The sequence below is a fragment of the Teleopsis dalmanni genome, chromosome 1, assembly GCF_002237135.1.
Source record: "Teleopsis dalmanni isolate 2A chromosome 1, ASM223713v2, whole genome shotgun sequence".
Classification (NCBI taxonomy): Eukaryota; Metazoa; Arthropoda; class Insecta; order Diptera; family Diopsidae; genus Teleopsis; species Teleopsis dalmanni.
The window spans coordinates 166,914,319-166,934,737 of NC_051846.1; the positions used below are offsets into that span (position 1 = coordinate 166,914,319).

The following is a 20,419-nucleotide window of genomic DNA, read 5'->3' on the forward strand; positions in this document are numbered from 1 at the left end:
CCTTTTAAAGAAAATACTAAGCAAATTTGTGAGTGCCTCAAAGGGATTGTATATAAAAAGCAAACATTTATATATGCTTCTCCTCCTCTTTGTGAACTATTATTCTTAAAAAAACTTATGAATTAAAAAAGAAAGAGGTTTAAAAAGTAATATTTTCTTTTATTTAACTCTTTTTTTTTGAAATGTATTAAAATCAAAGCTACCTAAATGTATGCTTTGTAATAACAGCAAAACTAGATTCAAAAACTTTTACGAAACTTTTAATGAATTGCGCCAGACGCATAACTTTTTGAGAGCAACCTTTTATTTGACCAATGTGTGGTATAAACAAATAAATAAAAAAAAATTATATGTATTTGTGCAGTTATATTAAGCTTTTTATAAAAGTTGGTAAAAACTAAGAGTTGTAACACCAAAAAGTATGCTACAAAAAATAATATTGCATAGCCACTTTGCAATAGTAAAGTTTTAAATTTTCTCAACCAAAGAAAAAATTGTTGCAAAACTTAAATAGTATCAATGCAGTATAATAAAAATAATAATGAAAATAATATTATTCTGAAAAACGAACAACAACAAATTGCCTTTAAGGGTGAATTATCTATAAGCTCCTGCTAAGTTTTCGTTATTATTTTTGCAAGCCTATTAAAAATATTGCAAAAATCTGTTGCAAAAAATAGATAGAAAAATGGAAAATGAATTTCAGTGCGGAGCTGCAATGACAGCATGTTGTCAAAACTTTTTTGATTATCTTAATTGCGATTTCCTGCCTCCAACTCCACAAGTTGTAACTCTATTTTATTTTTATATAATGTCTGTAGCATTTCTATTCCCCCCTTGTTAAATAGGAAACAAAAAATATACGAACTTGTAGTCAAACTGAAATTAACAAAAACTGACCCAAAGCAGTGTCAAAGTCAAGACAACGCCATTTTTACTCCATCTGATTGCCGGTATAGACGCTTTTCCTTGCCAAAAATAGAAAAAGTTTAACAAGTTTTTTCCTTTTGGTTCCTTTGGGGTTAAACTGTATTCGTTTCTTTCTGTGTTTAAATGTTTTTCTGTTTCTTTTTTTTGTTTTTTTTTCGAAGTTATTGGAGTTAATTCTTTTTTCTTTTTAAAAACATTTGGTACACACTTTCCTCTATTTTCTTTTTATTTTGACCAAAGCTGTGTTTGTTGGTGTTGGCGCTCATCAGCACAATTGGAAAATAATAATAGTTAAGTTGTATTCTTGATTATCTTGGGGACATGAATTTAACAACAACTATAGAATAGAATAGAAATAACAATAGGAATAATAGCAAATATATTCTTTCAATTTAACCGCCGCTCTGTATTTAACAAAGAAGGAGCGCTACTTCAATAATGAATGGAGCAAAATAATCTTTAGTTTTCTTTTAATTTCATTTTGACGCTGCCTTATAATTTTACTACAACGCAGAGCAATTAATTTGTGTTACTCCCAATGCCGCAATACGGAATTTTTGTTCAGTATGTATTGTTTACGGTACCTTTTAATTAGGTATGCATGATTTATGAGATCAGTTCGAATTTAAATGAAAAAATATTTCAGTTTTTTTAGTGATTAGACTTACAATTACAATGAAACAAAATTTGTTTATTGTGTTGGGTATATTGTTATATCCTAATCAGTTGTCATAGAGATAATGAATAATATGATAAAATTCTAGCGGATGCAATATTCCATCTCTAATCATTTTATTGTAATAAAATCATTTCATTTTTGATATTCGACTAGATTTTACTAGTGCAGTGTTTTCCATAACATAATGTTAAATATTAATTTCTAAAAATCTGAAGTATGAAAAATTAAAGAAAGCAAAAAAAAATAAGTCAGGATTCTTTTGATTAAAAAGAAAAGGATTATAAAAAGAGGGTAATCAAGAATCCATTATCTTTTTATAGATTTTTTATGGATAGAAGAACAGTTTGCGTTCATATCAAATGACACCAAGCAGGATTCCGTTAAGAATATTTATGTGCCGACATATAGAACCACTCATGGGTCTTGGGCTTTCACATATTTTGCAAGCTCCGAAACTTAAGCTATGTAACTTTAAATCTAAGTAACTTTAAATATACAGATGATCCAGTTTTTATATTTAACCTCTGCAATTATGCAAGAGCAAATACTATTACGCGAACAGACAAGCGGAAAAGAAAGAAATAAGAATTCGCAAAGAATAATAAAAAGTAAATAACCAAAAATCCATTATCTTCTCATGGATACAAGAAGAATTTATAAGTATTTAAAACCAAATTTTTTGTAAATTAATGCTACGAATAACCATAATATCGTAGTTGTTAGGAATAATAAAATATATCTATACCAGTTTAAGTGTATTGTGCTGACATTAACAATCGGTTTCAAAAAGATAGATATGAATTTTTAAGCTTCTGAACGAATTATCTAGTGGGTTTTCTTATTTCTAAAGAAATTAACATTGAACATTGAGTTATTAGACCCTCTGCCCATCAGTGAACAGAATCTGACCCCTGACTTCAATATATTCATCATAAAAGATTTTTTAACAATTAGATTACTATAACAGTGCTCATTTGGTTACAACAACAAATACTTAAAATCCATTCCTTAGACTTCAGTTTAATCCAAAACTAGGGAGGTCAGCATATATTTAAAGAAATAGTCATCAGATAGACAAACATATATTCATCTCCCAGTCTTGTTGAAGAAATACGAAATATATAAGTAATATGTATATTACTTATAGTGTTTCTAATATCTTCTTTCTTCACAAACTACCATATATCCTTCTTTCACAATTGTTAAAAGGTTAAAAAATATATAGATAAATAACAAATATACTATAAACAAAATAATAAATATAATAAATAAGTTAAAATAAAATTAAATCGATTGAAAATAATTGAAACTTACATTTTATTTCACTTCAAATTTCTTCTTCAGTATACCATTTTAACCTTATCTAACTTGTAAGGATATTTTTGTCCTGTATATAACTTCTGGCCATTGTGGTTTTGTTAAAATATGGATATTATATGAATGTAGTAGTATTGTGTGTACTTGCATTTGTTAAGCAAATAAAATGCCTTAAGTAATTTTGTTAGTTAATTACCGAGCGGAGAAGAGGAAGAAATCGTAGGTTTTGCGCAATTAATTGTTTCTGTGTAAATGTTATATGAAAAATTCTGTATTAAGATTCAAACATTTTTATGATTAATTACATACGAAGGCTGTTCACATCCTGAAAAACTTTATTCATGTGTTCTGCACAATTAATCTTTCTTACAAATTTCTGTTTCTATAGCCAAAACAAACATTAAATCATCCACAGTTTACTTTTCCTTCACTGGATGAGAAATTCTTTTATATTTGCATTGAAGGCTTGAGTTAAAGAATTAAATATTTTGAAAGGAACCATGCGGAGGATTAAATAGCAAATATATTAAATTTATATAAAATAATATATATTTTCTTTAGTAAAAGATATTTAATATCAAAATATCTAACTACAATTAAAGATATTTTAAAGAAATGAAATAAAATTTAACTTTAGCAGTAAAACAATTTGTTTATTTTTATTTTTAAAAAATTTTTATAAACTTCTTATTGTCTACTTATCCTGCCTACTGTTGGCCGAGATATCACTCTGTTCAGGTACCTATGGGAAGTTTACGATGACACGTCTAACTAACACTTCAGATACACTTCATTCTCTAATTGTTAGCGATGTGACATTAGAGTCTACCAGAGCTTAAATATCAGCTTAACTGTCAAAAAATTTTATTATATTTAAATCGGTGATCTTGTTACTTAGGACCCATTTTACTGAGTGGTGGATTATCATTACTCCTGCCTAAAAAACACTGAAATGCTCTAATAGTCGAAGCGAAGTGCTAAGACTCAGTTTACTGAAAACATGCCACAGTCGGCTTGATCATCTATTTTGGAATCGTCTGTGTAAATATCTACCACAAACCACTTTGTTTAAGTCCAGTCTTCTCTACTACGTATAAAAAAAATTGAATCCCAGATATAGGTGTGAGTTAGACGCAATGTAGTCAATTGAGGATGGACTGGCACATCCTGTATCAGTTTGATCACATGCCCTATGGTATACTAGTCCAGCGGGAGACAACATTAAATCTGGTTGCTACTAATTTAGTTTGCTGCCTTATCAGAAACAAAATCTCGCTGAGAGAAATAAAATTTTTGAATACCTAATATGTGCATAGCTATTTTTTTTGTAGACACGTGAAACGTTTAGGTATCACTCAATGACACAATCTCAGAGTACATTTCCGCGAAATTCTTCATAATGCTACGAAGATAAACATTTTTTTTGATGAGGTAATGTGCAGATGAAAACTCGTTCACGCTAATATGAGACACTAAATTCTCTTTTTCTCAACAATTTTCGATTTATTTGTGACTGTCGCACCCAAATCTGCAAACCATCTAATGAGTCAAAGTCCAAAAATTAATGAGTTGAATAATTGATAAAAATGTTTTTATTTTAAGAGATATGACTTTCGTGTCTTCAACAAATTTGTTAAAAATAAGTTATAAACATTTTTACCGTAAACTCTTCCCACAAACTCGATATTCTTCCATTCAAGTTTGAAAAGCGGAGATTTCAAATATGTTGGTTTATTTCTTCAACAGAATGAGAATTTGGAGAAGGATGTAAAGGAAAAATATGCTTATCTCTTAATTCGTAGCAGGATTGCTGAAGGCTCAAATTTGTTATCCTCGGAAATAATTTTTTTTTTTAAATCAAATTCGTTATTTTTGAAGACCCAGATATATGAGACACCAATCGGGTACAAATTTGAGCTCAACTATTTGAGCAAACTATTTTCAAAATGTTATAAAACCAAAAAAGAGAAATAAATATCTCTCTTTTGTTGTATATTGGTGGATATCGTCACAAGTTGTAGTCCTTAACAGTATTAAAAATCTATCAATCTATTCTCCACCTTTTAAAGCTAAGTAATCGATGGTTTATGCAGTTTTTCTCATTTTTAAACACAGCAGACTATGTTAGATTCGACAGTAAATTTTTAAAAAAATTTATTTGGTATTAATTAAAAAATATTTAACTTATTCTTTTAATTGCCAAAATTTCCACATACATTTGATTTAAATATTATGTCTCAAAATCCTTTGAAATAAATTGTTTATTATTTGATTTAAAAATAAAATACAATTTTTTTAATGCATATATATTTTTAATTATTTCTAATGGAAAATGTGAATACCATTTTGTTTAACAAAAATTTATTTTTGATTTTTCTCATCTCCTTTAGTTACATTTTAATTAAGAAATTAAATCAATCTGTTGGCATAGATTTGCACTTTAATCATCTGCCTTTTTCTCTTGAGAATTGATATCATTGCTGTGGAATTTGTACAAAAATGAAAGTATCTATATTCTATGCAAATCAGTGTACAATATGTCATCTCTTTGACATCGATGATGACAGATATTCGTTTTCCTTTTCTTTTTTTTTTGTTTTTTTAGAACATTGTTGAGTATATCACATCACCGCAGCACAAAAGTATGTACAGACTATTTCTAGGCACTGGGAATACGTTATAACCAAATATAAACAAAACGGAGAATAGAAAGAAAAAAATTATATCGAAAATTGGAGTTTGTAGGAAAATTCAATTTATATGCAAATTTTTAAAGAAAATTAGTGAAATTGTCTTTATATACAAAACTTCAAATATTTTTACAAGAATTAAAGAATTAGTGAAATTAAAGCATCTTGAAATAAAATAATTGGCTGCAGTTTTCTCTTAAATAAGTTGGTAGTACTTCACCGCCAAAATCCGAATTGAACGATATTTTTGTTAAAGTTCAAATTAAATTAATAGATTTTTTTAGTCAATTGAGATTTTATTATTTTATTCCTTACATAAAAATTTATTAGTACTTAAATGTTAATATATTTTAAATATGTTTATATATGTTTTCGAGTATACAATTTCCAATCAGTTCTTTTTAATCAATAACAATTTTATTTCGTATAGTATCTAAGCTGTTCATTTTCGTAACTTGCATCACATGGTTCTTCTTCTTCTTCTTCATCTTCATCTTCATTATATGGCAAATACTGTTTCTGTTTATATTTATTTTGTGATTTATAACTTGAAACATATGCGGTATCATCGTTTTCATTCCTATACTGTTTGTAAGGTACTGCAATTTGTTCTCCCATTTCTTCAGTTTTATCATAAGCTTCTTCATCCTCATCTGCATATCTGTTCACAGTTCCCTGCTTGTCATATTTATTCCCAGTTTTTTCTTTTACATATCTATTTCGGGGTTGTTTCTGTCCATATTTGTTTATAGTTTTCTTCTTTTCATATTTGTTCATTGTTTCTGCTCTATTGTATTTATCTATTGGTTCTCTTTCTCTATATTTATCCACAGTTCTCTCCTTTTTATATTTATCTACAGTTTTCTTTTTTTCATATTTAACTACAGGCTCTTCGTTTTCATATTTATCCACATCATCTTCATTTTCGTATTTATCCACAGTCTCTTCTTTTTCATATTTATCTATAACTTTGTTTTTAACATATTTATCGACAGTTTCCTCCTCTTCAGATTTATCAGCCGGCTTGTCCTTTCCGTATTTATCTACGACTTCCTCTTGTTTGTCTTTATACTGAGTTTCCTTGATGCCATATTTATCCATTATTTTTTTCGACTTTTCTTTATCGGCAAAGAAATCAAATATTTTCTTATCGAAATCTTCCTTATCCTTCAATAGTTTTTCATCGAATGCTTTCTTTTCTTTCTCAAGCTTGTCATCTAAGTCACCGAAGATATTTTTAAAGGGTTTAAAAAATTTTTTATTTAATTTTGGCAATTTAACCACAAAATGATCTTCATCTTCATCATTCGTTGGTTGATCAGTTGCTTCACTTTCATCGTCGTTCTTTAATAATTTGCTAAATATATTGTCCTTAAGGAAAAATGCTTGTGACTGTTGAAATACTAAAATTAAAGTATAAAATTAAATTAATTTAATGTTATTTTAATTAATTTTAATTACTTAAGCATATCAGAAAGAATAGCAGCAATCCTTGTAAATATTTTGTGCGTGCGTACATGTTTGCAACCGCAAAAAATTAAATTCTGTTTACAAAGTACACTCATTTATACATTTTGTATTTAGGTTTATTTTTAATTAAAATTAATTTTGTAAAAAAGATGAAAACAGACGAGTACAGATAAATTCTTAGTAAACACATTAATGCATTGATAAAACTGCAAGCTTTGTACGTGGTTTCCAATGAGTGCAACAATCAATTTGAAGGCATTCTTAATTGCAGATAAAATATTTGCACTTAAGAAAAAAAGATATTTTAATTTATATTTTATAAATTAACTGTGAATATCCAAAGTTTCAACCAAAAAAATTTTCATGGTTTCGTTTATAATTCTTTTGTTTTATCGCCGCTTCAGTGCAGCCATATTAGAGTCCTTTTATGCGCTATTTCCTGTGGCAGGTCTGAGGCTCGTGTACTGCATTTGGCAGTTATTTAATTTTCGTACAATTCAAACAAACTACAATTTTAATGCATTTCTACCCTTAAGGCAACCGCAGGGTGTGGAAAATGCACTAATGAAAATATATACGAGCTTACACATAAACGTGTAGTTAAAAACTTTTCGGCGGAAATTGCAACTGTTTACTTTTGAAACTCATTTAGCACTTTATTGACGGTGCTCAACTATTTGCAAATAGTCCAGCCCACGCATACTCCCCCACTTTTTATAGGATTTCTAGCCTTTGGTCATCACTTCATTTGTTCATAAATTTTTGTGAATTTCGAAAGTTTTACCTCACAACACTCCATTCGGGCTTAATTCAAAAAGATTTTAGTTCACCACACTTTATGATAGTTAACGAGGGTAGTATATAATTGGGTTAACATAAATAAGGGCATTTAATTGACTCCCACAAACGCACTCTCCCATACGTTATTTATTCTAGCAAATACTTTACATTAAATACGACGACTGTTTACACTGCAGAGCAAAAAGTGCGAAAAATAAGCCATTTAATGTGCACAATGGGAGTATTTATCCACTGAAAGAAGGAAATAGTATCGCTGCATTTGCTGTAGGTAAACAAACTTCATCCGTATTAATTGCACACCAGTTGGCCGTAAAACATATGCTGCCTAAGCCTGTTTAGTTTTAATAAGAAAACTACAGCATGATTTTAGGTGGTTTTGCTTGCCATTCTCATTGTGTGCAATAAAAGGTTTTGTGTAAAGTTTACCTAAATATTTTGTACTACTTCGACTTATTGTATAACCATTTAACATAAAATCCATTGTTTAGTTTTAAATATCAATTAATAACTAAGTATAATGCTAGCATTGTTATATACCCAATTAGCCAGGCAGTTATGGCAATGTGAAATCCAGATATCTTAATTAGCTTCTATGAATAAACTAACTTGCCTAGCATTTGTAGTCCAACAAATTATAAACGGAGTATAATTCGAATATTATCTAAGATCATTCATGATGAGGACTTGGCAATACTTGCAACAGCGTTGTATGGTCAGCCAAATTTCAATACATTAATCAAATTTTTGTTGTTGCTTCTTCATTGCTTTTCGAACCTTTTTAGTTTGTTTTTCACATAAGACGATTCACATTCGACAAAAAAAAAGAAATTTACATTATAAACAAACTTTTGTCTAGACACGTGATCATGAATGAATCTACGGTTACAAAAGAGCTGACAAGCCTTCGGGTATTAATAAGTTGGCTTTACTAATTCCCTTTGTAAAGCCTTACTTTATTGCGAAGTGTCTGCTTATCAGATTGTATCAGTAATTATAAACATATAATAAAAACTGTTCAAAAAGGCCTAGACCGATTCCAAAAACTGAAACAATCATTCAATTCAATTTAGTAATTCAATTTAGTAATAAAAATGACAGGTTTCCGAGTCTAAATAGATCTGAACTCACATATATTACTAGTTTTTTAACTAGACAAATCTCTGTTACTTTATTCGTTCTTGACCATTACTAATACTCTCGTATTAAACACGTGTTTATGAAGAAATTTACTGTAATAAGGGATCGGGCAAGCTTACAAAAGAAGATTTTCTAACTCTCTTCATAGATACCTAAAAAACCCCGAACCTTGGTCTCCTAAGGCCAAACATAGTCTAAACAGTCAGGAATAAAAATCACAGGTTTCTGAATCTAAATAGATCTCAACACTAATTTACCATTGATGTCTTAAGTCTTCTTGCTCCTTTTTAATGAAACTTAAGGTTACTGACACCTACAGTTTCTGTTAGAAGTGAAGTAATAGTTCATCTTATCAACTCGTGGTCTGCAAGTCCATTAATTTCATTCGACATTTATTGATTTAAAAAGTATAGCAAAATGGAAGCAAACCTTAAGGTCTGCAATCAAGAACCAAGGACATTTTTTAACTTGTCAATTGGTGTATTTTCTTCAAGGTTAAGTCGATAACAGTCATTCCAATAATGTTTCTCAAATTTGAACAAGTGCAAAAAAATATTACTACTTTATAAACAAAGGTATATCCATTAATATTTAGTGAAAATTATTTACTCGTATGGACTGCTAGACTCTAAGACTATAGCTACTTGATTACTTTTGTTTCAAGTAGCTGTGTAACGTATGATCACATTAGGAGTGCGAAAGATCCAAGGTCGATCCATAAGCTTCTTATAATAATAATAATAAGCTCCTTAAAAATTAGAATATTTTGCATCTCAGTCAACTGCAACACATAGTAAAATTCAATGAGACACTTACCAATAATAAAAAATATTCAGTTAAGATTGTTACATTAAATAAAACGAACAAGATATAGTCAAGAAGTTTAGTCATTCCGTAAAATCCCTAAGATGTCAAAAAGTTCTTATAAAATATTATAATAATTACATATATATTATTTCAAAAATAAGCATTTTCTTTGAACTAGAAAATTTTCAATAATTTTAGGGGGATACTATGCTATAACTCATCTTTGTTAGTTTTAATATTACAGATAAGATATTAAAAAATAGTTACTGATAAACACATTTTGAAATTGTTTATAGAAAAGAATTCTTTACTGTCACGCTTTATGACTATGCGGAATTAACTATATAATTAGTTTGCGATTAGTCACTAGTTAAACCTTAATATTAACTACTAATATTTTATATAAATATACGGAGTGATAATCTTATGGACTTAAGGACTGATGTTCATGAAACTTTGATGTTATTATACTACACATTCTATACTAACTCTACGTATACCGTGTTTATATCCAAATTTATATCCAAATTTTTGTTTGTTGTATGCAAGATCTTATCAAAGGCTAGAGAGTCTAAACGTGAAGTTGGAAAAAAATTGGAATGACTATATTTCATATAAGTGCCAATAAGGAATAGAATGTGTGTGTTATATTATATCTCTGTATAATATATACGTACTATTGAGATCTATGAAAATTTTAGTTAAATTTATTAACATTCACAGACCTATGCACCTAATTATTAAGTTGAAGTTATAATTTACGGAATTCGTCCTAAGCAAATATAATTGACAGAAATATTAGTCTTAAGAAAAGAAATTTGACTTCTCTTTCTAATATTATTTTTCTTTTTCAAATAAACTGCATTATGTTAAGTCATAACTTTTAATTTATGTAGTGCATCGTAAATCAAACTATACAAATTCATAGAAACGTTATATAAATCATGAAAAATACATGCATATACATACATGAAAAAATATTTAAATAGTAGTATTGCCCTGTCTTCTATATTAATTTTCTAATGCAGTTAACTCCCCTCGGACAAATTTTCATCTGCTGTCATTTCTGACATTTTAATTTTAACAATGTAAATAATTTGGCAGTGTATGCCATACTCACTCATACTTATCAATCTTATCAGTGTCTGGGACTGACAATAGTACAATTAAGGAAGTGACGTCATGAATTATTATCTTTATTGCACAGGCATGAAAAATACTTACACCCTTAAGTTACTTTAACAAAAATTATTGTAGTTAATTGTAAATTTTGACATAGTTTTGTTAGAAATCGAACATGCCATTCAAAATCATAGCAAATTGCTGCGTTGATGATTTTTATGAAAACTTGGCACGGGTCAAGTTGAAAAATTAAATAATAAGTAATACTTTTTTGATTTGCTTTATTTTTATTTTCAGTTCTTTCATAAAATATGTAAACAATTTTATTTTAATAAATTTTGTTGTTGTTAATAATTTCGCTATTTTTATAAAGCACGTGCCAGATTATTAACAGTTACTCACACTTCTGATATTGATATGGATTTTTGGCATTACATATCGCAATGCATATTTCTCGAAATCAAATAAATGTTGTGTATTTAATTCTATTCTACCTTTGTAATCAGTAATCAGTAAACTTTTTGTATACTGAATTAATTAGTAATAAAATAATAATATGTTGGTAATAATAATACTCTAGATATTACTCTAGATAATATTCTAGGTAATACATCATTATTGTTATTATTACAGTGACAGTCTCGAACATAAAACTTGCACGGGTTTAGGGCGTTAAGATGATATTGTGAAATTTATTTTAACCATCTTAATTATTTCATGTGAAACTATTCGCTTTCAATACCTAACATTATAGTTTTTTTTTAATCAATAGAAACTCTTCTAATTTATTAAAATACAAATATTCTAGAGTGTTTAGTTTTTATTTGGAGAGAGTGAGAGGACAATGATATAGTAGACTTTAATATTTTTTTCAGTGCTAGTTTATCTTAACTTTAGAAGAAATCTCTACTGGGAGCACTCAATATACAAGCTTATATATATAACAAATAGTTATCTCTCACTTAGAACGATGACATATAGTTAATATTCACTGGTGAGCCCCTATTTCCTTTTTTTTGGATTATGTTTGGTCCCACTTTTTATAATAAATGGAGTACACATAAATGGAGTATGTGGTAAGTAAACGTGTTTAGCGACTCTCTTCGTTGATACTCAACAAACTAAAGTAAAGTTAATTATCAACATTTTAAAATATTTTTTTACTTAATGCCTTTTTTAAGTAACGTTCTGACACAATGGAAATCAAAAATCTGCAATAAAAACATTCACCATTTATATCCGTGGTGGGAGCTAAAAAATTAATTATAAAACGATAAATTTCTTTATTAAGACTAACACTACACTAGTCAACACATAACATTTTGGATCTCTTTTTATGAATTGATCAACGCTTTTTGATTTAGGGTGTATTTTTTTTACTGAATAAAAACCAATAACAGAAAGTTATTGAGTTCCAAGACATACTAACAAGGCTTTCAACTTATGAAAATTGATTTTATTGAAAAGTAATTACTTCTTATCCAGATTTTATTTAAATACCTGCTATAGTGCCTGAAAATTATAGCCCGAATATTTAATCTGAAGCCTGAGTTAATCTGAGTTTAATAAAGACAGAAAATGTTCATAATATATAAATGGGTGATGTTTTCCTTACCCACAATAGATGTTATATTTAAAAAAACCAACGTTTAATTTAAAATATAATGGCTAATCCACTATTGGGTTTTTAGTTGTTTTTCAAAAGAATCCCGTGCTATATAATAAATTTGATCTAAACCAACTCTTAATTTAAAAATAAATTAAGATTAAAAAACATAAAAAATATAAATTAAAAACTATTATGAAGAAGATCAATACTAAACTCTAGTCTAACCGTCCAACATATGAACTTTCTTAAATAATATAAATATTAAATAATAAATATTACATATAATATAAAGAGACACTTCATTAGCATATACACCTTCTCATTTTACTTTACTCCACTTTACTATAAAATCACCTATGCTTATTGTCTGCACACATAAGGAAGGAACCAGTAATTATTTATTCAAGCAGTAATTTACTTTAGTCACCGAAATTACTTTAGTCAGATGTGATACCACGTTCTCCAGTTGTTACACTCCAGAAGCATACAGTATTACATATATACATACATAAGTAGCACACTTTATAACACTTTATAAGTATAAGTAGTGCTAGTGACATCACTTTAGCTTATTCGCTTTCATGTTTTCATGGGTATCTATTTTATGGAATAGAAGTAATTATATACTCTTCATTCTTCAACAAGTAATAGTTTTTTCTAATGTAATTTGTTTTAACAACTTTATAAGTAATAAAAATGTTACTTAAATGTAAATATTATTAATTTTATTAAAAAAATATAAAAAACTTGAATTATGGCAACTTATTAAATACCAAAAACTTAAGGATGAACAAAAAAATTGAAAAATTGTCCTGGACTTGGCGGCATACCAGGGAATGGATTCAGAGGACCATTTGGTTCTACTACTTCATTAACAGAATTATCTATTGGTGTTGTTGATGTGGGCGCAGAAGTGGTCGTAGAAATATTGGCAGCAATTGTAGTTGTGGTGATATTAGGAGCTAACGTGGTTGTGGTGGTTGTGACATTAGGTCTCAATGTCGTAGTGGTGACATTAGGTGCTAATGTACTGGTGGTGTTATTAGGAGCCAATGTAGTTATAGTGATATTAGGTAATGCTGTACTAATGGTGCTATTAGGAGCTAATGTTGTTATAGTGACATTAGGTGCTGCTGTAATAGTGGTGATATTAGGTGCTAATGTAGTAATAGTAACATTAGGTGCTGATGTGCTAGTGGTGATATTAGGTGCTAATGTACTAGTAGTAATATTTGAAGCTAATGTTGTAGTATTTGGAAATAATGTGGTTGTGACTGGTTTGACGGTAGTAGTAATTACAGGAGTTGTAGGCATTATGGTGGCATTAACAGTCGTTATTATAGTAGGTGTAGGCTGAGCTGTTGTTGTTATGTTTATGGAAGGTGTTGTCGATACTGATGAGTTCACTGTTGTTGGTGTTCTTTGAGTTGTTATTATTGGAGTTATTGTTGTTGGTGCATTGGTAGATACATTGGCACTAGGCATTGTTGTTGTTACTGTTACGTTGGTCGCCTCTGTCGTTATATTCTGCGCTTCAAGGCGTAAAAATACTAAAATGTAAATGATTATTAAGCAATTAAGATTTAAATGTATTATGTATTATTTAGTAACTTCACTCACCGCAAAATATCATTAAAATGGCAATTACTCCTTTAGTAAACATTTTCAAATTAAATTTATTTGTTATTTAATTCGTTCAACTATTTTGATGAGCTGTTAACTTTTTGTTAATATGATAAATCTTCGCAATTAACTGATTTCGATCTTGGCTATGCTGTTGCTCTTATTTAACCAAATTTAAAGCTAGCGAGAAATATATTTATTAGACATTCAGTGTTTCTTATATGATTTCACGTATTTCGGTTCTATGAGTTTATATGTATACATCGATAGTTATCATTTGTACTATTGATGTCACGTTTGTGATAAATCTATTTTTTAAACTGATTATCTTAATTTATAGCTGACAATTATCACAAATAACTTTATTAATTATGTGAAATGTTCGCTGGTAATTAAGAAAACGTGAATAAACTGAAAAACTTCCGGATATTTTTGACTGAATTTCTTACCAAGATTTTTTATCTTTATAGTACAGATAATAAAAAATTATAGCATAAGAAAAGTAAGCAGTTTTAATGTTTTTTTTTTTTTGTTGAATTTATCTAGTAATTTCTATAGCGCATAGATGATTTTATTTTAATTAATTTTTGACGAATCTTTTTTAAATATGATATTAATATTATTTAGAAATTTAAGCTTTTTTTTGTATTAGTAAATAAATATAGTAATATTAAATATAACTCAGTGTGTTCTTACTGCAAAATTTCATTGCATCTTTATTTTTACACACAAATTGAAATATAAATATAAAAGTAGAAGTTTTAGTAGCAATATATGATATTATTATTATTATTATTATTATTAAATATTAATATTTGACTCCCTATGAATAAATTAATATTAACTTAAAGTACTTTGGTTTTTATGATTTAAAGACAATCAATAAAACTATTATGACTTATGTGTCCAGAACAAAAAGTGCCTTTCGTATGATAACGTATCATAACTCACTCAATTGGCACTAAAGTTACTTCTATTAATGGTAGTAAAGCTATATAATATAAGAAATTATATTGTATTTTAATTGCTAGGCAAAGATACCTCGAATTATCAGAACCGGCATACGATTGTGATCAATATTTTGTTATTTTGACATTTTGTTAAATTAAAGCTAAATAAATAGTAATAATAAATTAAATAAATAATATATCTAAATCGAAATAAGAGAAAATATTCTTTGCATAAATAAATTTAATTTACCACTGGTACAGTTGTCATAAGAAATAGATATATATAAAGTTACTCGCATGTATTATGTGTTTTTAATATTTTAAAATTAACTTGTAAAATTAAGTTTAACTTCTAATTTTATATAAATGGAAGGAATAAACTTACAAATAATAGAAAGAAAAACTTTAATAAACTTAATCGAACCTCTAAACCCGATGCAAAATGAAAGCGATATGTTATCTTCCATCAGGTATAGGAAAATACAAAAGATTGAGATATTTTAAAAAGTTGTTATAAGATAATGCGTTCCTTCAATTCTCACTATCATTTAACTGATTATTTTTTTTCCCAAGAAAAACCGATATATAAGCTTCAGTGAGACAAAAAAGATACTAGTGTGAAAGGATATATCAAAGAAAATATGTTCTTATAATTCTTAGAATGGTTTGTAATTTTCTGAATTTGGAAATATTCGTAATTAAAATATAAGACATGGCTGAAACATACGAGATTTGAACACACAATAACAAAAATTTCTGAATTTTCAAAAATTGCTTAATAAATCTAATTATTTTATTTAGATTCCCTTTAATATTTTACAGTTATGTCGACACAGTTTCCAGAGAAACGTTTTTAAAACATTTTTGAATCTCACCTACGATCTAAATACTAGGTTCTGAATGTCTTTTTAAGAGTAGGATTTTGAAAACAATCGGAACCTGTTGTTTTGATGAACATGTTTAAATTTTTAGACTTATCTAACATTTTTTCATATAAAACATCGTCAAACACTCTAAAACTTACTCGTTCGACAAACACATACTAAGTACTACAAATGTCTAATAGTTAAGATGCTTGCTACTAGCAGTGCAACCAATACACTAAACTTATATCGACTGTTTAAAACTAGTATCGTACCACAACTACTATGTACTAAAACTGATCTTAAGCAGCGATGTTATTCGGATGTTAAAACATTATAATGCTCGAACACCTTGCAGCATTACTACTTACAGACTAAAATAAAAATAAAATAAAACTAATTCCGTTGACTAGTAGACTAGTTAACTATTTAATGTTATATGTGTTATTGGGAGCTGTATATTATAAATTTGTATTCTGTATTTATCTAAGACACATTATACAGAAATACAAAGCCATACTAACAATATTGATAGTAAAAATATTGATATTGATATATTGATAGATCTTTGATTATACGATGGCATTGTAAAAATTTGTGGAAAAACTGAATAATCTAAAACATCTAAATAGTAATAGTTCTTCAGTTTTATGGAAGATTAATTACTTCAATCCCCTCTCTATCACATATGACAATTTATATAAATTCTGTTTACAATCCCACAACGATATTTCAACTTCCATCAATGTTCCTACTAAGTTCATCCGATATTAGTACATACATAAATCATACATACGTATGATTTATTCATATGAGTAGTTTTAAAATAAATGATAAATCAAAATAATATGCTTCAAGAAAATTGATCACAAAAATTAGCCTAGCATACCTTAGTTTATTTTAGTATTTTTTTATAAAAATATATTTTGTTTTTAATAAGTAGGATATAAAGATGATGCAACTCGTGTTTGTTTGAAAATTATTTTATTTATTTATTTTTTTAGAAGAGATAAGCTTTTAGACAACAATGTATTGACTTCTAACGTAATCTATATAAGCTATTACTATTTAGTATTTACAGGTAAGAGTAATTTATTTAAAAACGTGACATTTTGAACAATTTAGATTGAGTTTGTTTAATAACACTTAAGCAATTTTATTCTAACTTGTTCTAAAATTTAGTATATAAACACGTAAAAACAACGAATTAGTATCAGTTTGAGCCTAGCAATTTACTGAATAAAACGCTAAAATGTGGTTTAAATTTTTATATCTCCTACTAATTGTTTCAGGTAATATACAATATATATACTTTTAATGGATAAATATTAAATTTTTTTTGTATTTTAGTCTATTTGTGTGTATGTTATGCAGAAGATACTCCACCAGAGACAAACCCAGCACCACCATTTCCAATTCCGGCACTTCCAGTTAATGTTCCACCAGTTCCAGGAACTCAAGGAGTCCCAGGATTTGGACGTTAATAATTCTGAACTTTTCTGCAAGGACTTGCTAAACGTGGAAAACATGAACATTTTCTCAATGTTACCATCTTTAAAAGAACTTCAATATTTCTAAATTTTGTTTGTCAATGGCATATTTACAATTTCTATTAAAATTTTATTTTATTTTCAAATGTCCTTAAACAAAAAATTTTAAATCAATTTTAATAAAAATTCATTAAGCAAGTAATATATAATGGTTTACAATTCTATTTTATTTTATTTATTAATAAAAACATTTAAGATGTTTTTGTTTTTTAAATCATTAAAAGCCACAGTAACCGGCTTTACGAGTGCATTACTTACACTTCTCGTACCTACTTTGTTATGGTAAAGAAATTATTACCATCTGTAAATAAGTTATTATTAAAAAGTAATTATAGGAAAGAGCAATTTATTTAAAAACGTAAGTTTCTAAACAATTTTAATTAAATTTATGACTGAATGAATTTAAATTTAAATTTGTTTCATAACACTTGAGTCATTCTATTTTTACTTCATCTAAAATTTAATATATAAACACTTGCAAAACCAAGAGATTTGCATCAGTTAAAGTTGAGCAAAGAATTGAATAGGACGCTAAAATGTGGTATAAGTATATACATCTTCTATTAATTGTTTCGGGTATTATACAAAATACTTTCTTTTACAGTCTAATTATTAATTATTTTTTTGTATATTAGTCTATTTATGTGCATATTATGCATACTATCCAGATTCTTCAGCACCAGATTATCCATATACAGGACTAGGAATTGCAATGCTTCGAACGAAATAGTTCGGAACTTTTCTGCAAGGACATGCTAAAAGTGGAAATCAATAATATTTATAACCATCTTTAAATCGACTTCAATATTTCTAAATTTTACTTGTCAATTGTATACTTACACTTTTTTGCTCTCTCAAAATTATATTTTGATTTCTAATATCTTTAAAAGAAAAATTTTAAATAAATTTTATAATGCATTCTTTAAGTAAGTAATTTACAGTGGTTTAATATTTTATTTAATTCATGATGTTTTTTTTTAATCACAAAAAAATACGATTGTTGCACAAACTTACAAGTGTATGGCACTTCTACACTTCTAACCAATTTTCTCATTGACCTTTTAACCAAAATTTATTTAACATCACAAGTTGTGGTTAATATATAATGGTACTGCTTTGTATTTTGAACAGCTTAAAATCACCCTTAACACACAAGAAAAGTATCTCAAAACTAATAGAAACTTAGAACGGATAGAAGTGACATTATGGTGCATTTGATTGAATCATTGTTTGATTGACAGTTGACAGTCAAAATTGATTTTTCTAATATTGCAGCACTTCATTCACTGTAAATAAATATTAATCCCCAGAGTATCTGTGGGTATGCATAATTTTGAACCCTAACGTGCCTGCGCATCTGAAGAGAATTGCTGGCATTAAGTGTTTGCTAAGCTACTGCGAAAATAGTCTTCGGGATAATAATTTGAATGAAACGATGTGGTTGAAATCGTATTTATACCGTAAAGACAGGAAATAAATTTTTTTTTTTCAAATAAATTTTTGATCAAAATTTCACTTGATATAGAAAAAGTTGTATGGAATAGATTATAACATTTATTTTGTACCTTTTGATCCTAATATATATATATATAAAATAAAAAAAAATAATTTAAAAAAAGGTTCGAAATTAAAAACAAAGTGAGATAATTGACTGAATGATCAATGTGAAAGTAAAAGTAAATTAAACCTAAACAATGAAATAAGTATAGAAGTATGATATTTAATTGTTAAAACTTTAGAAAACTATATTTATTAGTTAGATTGGTTCGAACAGTAATAAAAATCAACAACAAAAAATTTTAATTAATTTATTAAAATTTGACTGAGCATACAACAATGTTACGAGTATTGACAAGTACTCTATAAATTCAACAAATTATATACGGACTATAAACTAAATAATAAATTCGAATATTTTCTAAGATCACTGATGATTAGCGCCACATTCGAGAAAAAAAATTAATATTAAAAAATTAGAATTGTAAGATATATGAACAACAATATTATTTCAATAATGTTTCAATTCCCGCGTTTTACTAAACCGATTTCTGGAATTCAGAGAATATTGAACATTAGCCAGATTGTTATGGATAATAAAGCAAGCAAACAAATCATAGAATATGATCTCAGCAAATTGTTACATACTTTCGTCAACTTTTCACAGTCTTTTGAAGGAGATAAATTCTAAAGACGCGTCTATCGGAAGCTATGCTTAACATATGCAAAATAAAAATCTTTTATCAAACTAAGAAGTTAGTTCAGTTATTATATAGAAAGGTTTACCTCCTATTATATATATCGAACTAAAAATACTAGAATAATAAGAACTCTTGCCTTAACTTTACTTAACTAAATACTCGTATGTTTAAAAATAATTGCTAATGAGGGTCATCAATTTAGAAAAACGTCTGCAAGACCTCCACTGTATCCGATTGTTGGTTCTATAAGGGCCATAAATCGGCTATGTCGTCAGCAAGACCTCCACTGTAGCCGATTCTTGGCTCTATCAGGGTCATCAATTTAGTATGTCGTCAGCAAGACCTCCTCTGTGTCCAATTGTTGGCTCTATCAGGGTGATCAATTTAGTACACCATCAGTAAGACAACTGTTATGTCCGATTTGTCTTTTTGTTAGTTTTATATCGTCAATGATAGAGCAGGTATAAATTCCACAATTTAGGAATATTGCAGTTGGACAACCACGTTAGTTTACGAAGAATTACATTGGCTAACTAAAAAATAAATTTGGCCAAACACATTTCTGTAGTACTGGCATTATTGGGCTCTGCTGATTCGCTACTGCATTGTACAATGCATCAGCGGCAAACCTGATTTATTTTTTCTCTCATTAAGCTTGATATTTTCTTGCATT

At 28.0% G+C, this 20,419-nt stretch overlaps 2 protein-coding genes and 1 long non-coding RNA gene across 3 annotated transcripts; 1 reads left to right on the plus strand and 2 right to left on the minus strand.

Moving 5' to 3' along the window:
- Positions 1–5,931: 5,931 nt before the first annotated feature.
- Positions 5,932–7,164, minus strand: LOC119670026 (transcription initiation factor TFIID subunit 3-like). Its single transcript, XM_038080117.1, has 2 exons — positions 7,078–7,164; positions 5,932–7,019 (listed from the first exon to the last, which is right to left on the minus strand). The coding sequence occupies exons 1-2, from the start codon at positions 7,133–7,135 to the stop codon at positions 6,034–6,036; spliced, it is 1,044 nt and encodes a 347-aa protein (XP_037936045.1). The 5' UTR covers positions 7,136–7,164; the 3' UTR covers positions 5,932–6,033.
- Positions 7,165–13,342: 6,178 nt separating this feature from the next.
- LOC119666669 (cell wall protein DAN4-like) lies at positions 13,343–14,302 on the minus strand. Its single transcript, XM_038075950.1, has 2 exons — positions 14,183–14,302; positions 13,343–14,112 (listed from the first exon to the last, which is right to left on the minus strand). Exons 1-2 carry the CDS (start codon positions 14,223–14,225, stop codon positions 13,343–13,345), a joined length of 813 nt encoding a protein of 270 aa, XP_037931878.1. The 5' UTR covers positions 14,226–14,302.
- Positions 14,303–18,032: 3,730 nt separating this feature from the next.
- LOC119670038 lies at positions 18,033–18,270 on the plus strand. Its single transcript, XR_005251668.1, has 2 exons — positions 18,033–18,124; positions 18,184–18,270. It is a non-coding gene; the product is annotated as an uncharacterized LOC119670038 (long non-coding RNA).
- Positions 18,271–20,419: the final 2,149 nt, after the last annotated feature.

What these genes read in the sequence shown, in the direction of transcription:
- LOC119670026 (XM_038080117.1), bottom strand. Translation starts at nt 7,135, where the DNA reads ATGTACGCACGCACAAAATATTTACAAGGATTGCTGCTATTCTTTCTG. An exon ending in ATTCTTTCTGATATGCTTAA is followed by an intron (nt 7,020 to 7,077) that starts GTAATTAAAATT and finishes CTTTAATTTTAG; the next exon opens with TATTTCAACAGTCACAAGCA.
- LOC119666669 (XM_038075950.1), bottom strand. Translation starts at nt 14,225, where the DNA reads ATGTTTACTAAAGGAGTAATTGCCATTTTAATGATATTTTGCG. An exon ending in CATTTTAATGATATTTTGCG is followed by an intron (nt 14,113 to 14,182) that starts GTGAGTGAAGTT and finishes TTTACATTTTAG; the next exon opens with TATTTTTACGCCTTGAAGCG.